Source organism: Nicotiana sylvestris, chromosome 8 (assembly GCF_000393655.2).
Source record: "Nicotiana sylvestris chromosome 8, ASM39365v2, whole genome shotgun sequence".
Classification (NCBI taxonomy): domain Eukaryota; kingdom Viridiplantae; phylum Streptophyta; class Magnoliopsida; order Solanales; family Solanaceae; genus Nicotiana; species Nicotiana sylvestris.
In genome coordinates this window covers 225184149-225189845 of record NC_091064.1, presented here as the reverse complement: position 1 = coordinate 225189845, position 5697 = coordinate 225184149, and the positions used below count along the sequence as shown (strand labels likewise).

Sequence of the window (5697 nt, the reverse complement as noted above, 5' to 3'; positions counted from 1 at the left end):
CGTTTCGAAGAAATTCTGCACATGTTAAGCGTAGTTCATGTGACCAACCAAATAATTTGAGATTCTGACCTTGTTTAATTGATTGAGTTCTTTCCATTTCTCTATTAAAAATGACTTTTAGGCAGAATTTAATGACTCCACTGGCTCTATATTGAATTTCCAAGTAAAAAAAGTCATCTTGGATGGATGACACTAAAGCCACGTCACCTCCTGGGAGAGCTAGTTCCCTAGGTATGTGATAATGGTCCATCCCCATGTGGCTTAAAGTCTGATTATATTCTTCTTCCATTGCCTATACATGTGTCTGCCACTTAGAGAAAAATTCACGCGATAGTACACTCAAAATATGTGCTAGATTGCAACTGTAAACTTCTGGAGATTAATGAGAACGTGGAGGATCATACAATGAAGCAGAAATTGTAGACATCAACTTGGGGATGAGCATAATGAAAGCCTCATTCATTAAAGGAGAAAAGATGGATGGCACACGAGAGGTAGGAAATCATGTTTCCTTTTAAAGTTTTCATCATGTACTGCAAATAATTATGCCAGTAAAGAAAAACGAATTCACACATCGAGTGAATGACACAACTAGTTATCCATCTCATAAGTTGCATTGGTTAGTAGTAACTATTTACTATTGTCTTTTACAGCCTGATACGCTGCTTGCCAGCAGAAACCAAATCACCTGCTCGATGATTGATCACATTCGATTCTACGTAGTTAACTGGATACGTTAGCTTAATATGGCCTTATTGTTCAAACAAGTGTATGACCAAACTTCATTTAAGGAGTGGCCACATTTTCCTTGGCAAGTGGCGCGATTTCATCCCCTTCAACACCGGCTTCACTACCAGCAGCTCCTAAGCTCAATAGTAATGTCTCCCATTTCTTGGCAGGTTCCTGCATAAAATTAAAGACCAGTTGCTATTACTCATGGACGAGAACCACAAACCACACGTACCTACACAAATTATCAAATTGATCCCTACCTTCCAGGAGAGCTCCTGTGACATGCAGTTTTTGATCATCTCAGCAAACGCGAGAGTGCCATAGATTTCAAGAGCTCTAGCAACTGTTGTTACTATCTTAAGCACATCAGCTGGGTCAACAACATCACACTGACCAGATTCAAGAAGAATAATAAGTTAATGTTTGTGCAATAAGGGATGATATATCTTCAAAACGAGATGGACCATGTCCAAGTACACAATTGATGTAAAATCACATACTTCAACGCTGAATGCTCCCATATGGAATCCAGTATAGCCTTCTTTCACAGTGTCAACAAGTCCACCAGTTGAGGCACAGATTGGCACCTGACTCAAAGATGATTATGTTAAAACCAGATAACCAATTTTTAGCAACGAAAAGCCTGCTGGAGTAACAATTTTTGGGGTCTTATGATTCTTTTTTTTAAAATCAGTAAAAGGGTACAAAGATCTTAAGATTCTTACTGTTCCATAGCGCATAGCATGTAACTGAATGAGACCACAAGGTTCAAATCTGCTTGGAACCAACATAAAATCAGCACCAGCGGTGATCATGTGAGCCAAAGGGACATTGAATTTTGCCACTCCTTTAGCTTTGTTAGGATACAACACTTCGAGCTGTTCAATCTCCTGTTCGAACTCCTTTTTGCCAGTTCCCTAATGCATAGGACAAGTTGCAGGTCAATTTCGATTTTTGGCACAAGTAACCACAACAAGGCAGACATCATGAGTCTATTCAGTACTTACAAGGACTATTATTTGAACATCCAGTCCGATGAACTTGTGAATTGCAGCAACAAGAATGTCAGAACCTTTCTGCTCTTCAAGTCTGCCAATGAATCCAATCAAAGGAATCTTCCTGTCAACAGGCAAGCCAACTGCTGCTTGAAGAGCCTCCTTCAGTAAAGGCTTTGCATCCATAACCTGTGTAGGAAGTTTGATTAGCAAGAAGTCCTTCATTTCATAAAATTACAAAAAAAAATCAGCATATACTTAAGTCAGAAAGATCCTATCTTACAGTGGTTATATCATAATTGACATCGGTGTATTTGTCAGTTGCTGGGTTCCATTCTTGGATATCCATGCCATTCACAATCCCAGTTATGCAAGTCTTACGAAGGACGTTATCCAATTCAACACCCTTGTCAACACCGGAAACAAGTTCTTGGGCATAGTGTGGGCTCACAGTAACCACCCTATGTGATTCTAATATCCCAGCCTTCATCCAGTTGATTTTCCTACCTTTAACAGGCTTTTCATATCTGCAATATTAAAAAGACTCAATTTACTAGCATCAAAAGAGCTTCTAAAGTCAGTGGTTTGATTCCAAGCATTAAATTCATACCCATCAATGAAATCGAAAGAACTCTTGTATTCATCAGGCAGATTGAGAAGAGAGAAGTCTGAAAAAGCAAATCGCCCTTGGTAGGCGATGTTATGGATGCAGAAAGCGACCTGGAGGCAACGTGAAATTTACCATATATTAGTACAACCTTTTTTATTGGCAGAGTAAAGTGCAAAAAAGTGACAACAAGGAGATTTTTACCTTGGCATTCATATAGATTCCTCTTGATTGGTACATCGACTTCAGGTAGCAGGGAAGGAGAGCAGTGTGCCAATCGTTGGCAATGAAGACAACATCCTCTCCTATAGAAATAGGCACAATAAAGATGATTACCTACTAGGATATACTAAGACTGCAAAGGAGCTTTCTGAAACTGGGAGGTGTTACCATATGGTCCTGAGAAGTATTCGCTGCAGTTCAAATTCAGAACTCTAGGTGCTTCTAGAGCTGCCTGAGAGTGACAAGAAAACAAGGTTAAATAAGGATTGACAGACTAAAATGCCACGTAGAGTCAAGACAATAGTCCAACAATTAACTTACTTGACACAACAAGCTGAACCTAAGTTCATTGTCCAAATAATCTTGTCCAGCTTTGGGGCCATAGATTTTTGCAGCAGTTTTGCCCCAAACCTTCAAGTGTAAAAGCATCGGTAGAGTCAAACGAAATTCAAAAGGATGTGTTCTGTGTATTCACACATTATAGCATCCCTCAGGACCTTTCCCAGGGTTCAGAATATGCTTACTTTCTCCAAGAACATTGGGTGGTCAACAAAAACACGATCAACCCCACGTTTATAGCAGTGAAAGAAACGAACAATTTCAATTTTGTCTCCAACTTTGATCTGCAGACAAAGCAGGGGTCACATGCTTGAATCGGGGAATGGAACAGATATATTGTATCATAGGCAGTTACGACAGGAGTACCTCAACGACAACGCTAGTATCCCAAGCATCTTTGTATTGGTCATAACGGGGAGATATTGTCATTACGCGATGTCCACGGGCCTAAATGATTATCATGTGTTAGGACATGTTAAGAGGTGAGACATAGATCAGTTGCAAACTGATGCAGTTCAAACTAAAACAAAATAATGAGTACGACAATGTAATAAAAACCAAACCCAAGACTGATACTTACTGCCAAGGCTGGTGGTAGTCCACCAAGAACATCACCTAGCCCGCCAGTTTTGCTCCAAGGACCCACCTCAGTTCCAACAAGGATCACATTCATCCCCTTTCCACAAACGATGGTACCTGATGGCCTCTCCATCTCAGTTCCGGATACCTGTTTGCTGGATTTCTTAGCTGTTACCTTAGTATTAGTTCTTGATTGCAGCATATCAACCTTGTTAACAGCCCTCAACCCATTGTGAGTCAGAGCATGGTTCCTCAGCCCTATCTGTGACAAGTTTGCTCTGGTGTCTACAGAGGCTGCTCCACTGCAGACATTTGAGCTTCTTGACACAAAGTGTGAAGCTGTGATGCTTGCCATGTGTGATACCACAGTCTACAAGAATGAAGTGGGTATATTAGCGTTCAGAATGAGAATCTACGAGAGACTAAGCTACAGTCTTATACCACCAACTTAAAGGAACAGCATAGCATTGCAAAATTTTGTTTTATATTTTACCCTCCAGAAATTGATTTCTGACATAAATGCACTTAAGAGCCTTCACGTTTATCATTGATGGTTCCTCATTCGTCCAATAAATAAATTACGTCTTTCTTATCAACAACAATAACAACGACAAAAACGTGTAATCCCACAAAAGTGAGGTCCGTAAAAGGTAGTGGATCTTTTTGATCGTGCTCCTAATTTTAACCTATTACAACAAGAAATTAAAAGCAGCAAGCGAATAATATCAGAGTCACCGCGAATTCTAGGCCAGCATATGTCATGCAAGGGAAAGCATTAAGCTATCATTTTCAGTCACTGTTCACTCTAAAAGTGAACCATTGCTTGGACTTAGTGCTCCGTCTAAAGATGCAGGAAGTAAAGCAGATGACTTGCACCTTTTAGGCAAAAGAATCAACCACAAAAAGGTAGATGCTTAAAAGATCTGCTTTTTGCCGAGGACATTAATAAATGTGTAGACAAACCAAAATCAGAAGAGTATCAGATACTTATTACATTACCAATCTCAACATAAAAAAAAAAAAAAAAAAGGGAAATCAAGCCTAGCTGTGCGTTACTAGTGAGTAGTAACGAAATACAACAGCACATTAAAAATAATGCTTCAATTGCGGAGCGAATCAAAGATTATTATATACATGGAATAAGACTGGAAGGCTATCACTTAACGTTTTCAAGTTTCTATTACTACGATTTTTCAAAATTTTATTACTCCATTTTTTAATTGTACGAAATTGTGATTCATGTTACTACGTAGTTGTTACACTTCATAGATTCTAGACACGCAATATTTAGTATGGAAAAAAATAAAAAAAAGTCAATATTAGTACTCCGATCCCACACAAGGAAAAACATAATCGATCAATGTACCTGGAAATCAGCCAGTATTAGATTTGAACGTGAAGAATTAAGTGAAAAAGGGAGGGTATTAAGGAGTTGGGCAAAAGATCAATAATAAAAGGAAAATGATGACGGATGAGACGAGTAAAATTTACCAACCAGTTCACCGGAGGAAGTGGTTGTCCGGCTGAGTTTGTGAGTGAATGAGGAGGACCAACGGGTGAGAGTTTACATTATTTGTAGTGGGTGGCAAATTCAGAGGTACGGCGACACGTGTCAATAGAATAACGGGTGGCTATCCCTCAGTATTAGTGGAAAATCACATGGTTATGGAAACAGTATGTAGGGACTCTCACCTAAAGCTCCTGCGAATATGCTGGTTTTTTTTTTTTTTTTTTTTTTTTTTGTAAAATATCTCCCAAATTAGGAGGATCTACGGTGTTTTCACACTTCCCCTTCATGGTGACTCAAAATCAAGATCTAACGATCATAGATGGAGGTGCTTTTACCAACTGAGCAAAACTCACTTGTCTCGAGTATACTTTTAAATATGCTGGGTTTTGGACTTTGGTTATCGAGATTTTTTCTCAACTTGAGCTAAGTGCTAACGACGTCGCTGCTTAATTATCGATTAATTATTTATTTGTTTCTTTCCAATTCACGGCTTAACTTCAACTTGGGCCTCGAAAAGGGCCCCTCTTCTTGTTGATGTGATATGGTCTTCTGTCTCCTAGTATATCAACATGTGATCAACCAAACAACTCGTACCACTACCACTAGATTTTGTGTCATTTGATACACCAAGTTATTACGGGCAGTGGCGATGCCAGAAACCTTTTTAAGGGTGTTCAGATGAAAAAAAAATCCGAAAAAAAGTATTCAATATA

General features: G+C 39.1%; 1 protein-coding gene across 3 annotated transcripts; it reads right to left on the bottom strand.

The window, feature by feature from the left end:
• Nucleotides 1–438: 438 nt before the first annotated feature.
• Nucleotides 439–5112, bottom strand: LOC104222724 (granule-bound starch synthase 1, chloroplastic/amyloplastic). Of its 3 annotated transcripts, none has more exons than XM_009774004.2 (14): nt 4970–5112; nt 3476–3844; nt 3262–3342; nt 3081–3179; nt 2878–2967; nt 2725–2788; nt 2539–2639; nt 2338–2447; nt 2011–2254; nt 1740–1916; nt 1458–1649; nt 1233–1319; nt 993–1121; nt 439–903 (listed from the first exon to the last, which is right to left on the bottom strand). In XM_009774004.2, the coding sequence occupies exons 2-14, from the start codon at nt 3827–3829 to the stop codon at nt 787–789; spliced, it is 1845 nt and encodes a 614-aa protein (XP_009772306.1). In that variant the 5' UTR covers nt 3830–3844; nt 4970–5112; the 3' UTR covers nt 439–786. The 3 variants fall into 3 exon arrangements, with proteins under 3 accessions (XP_009772306.1, XP_009772305.1, XP_009772307.1); XM_009774003.2 differs by having other exon boundaries at nt 4841–5111; XM_009774005.2 differs by having other exon boundaries at nt 4966–5055.
• Nucleotides 5113–5697: the final 585 nt, after the last annotated feature.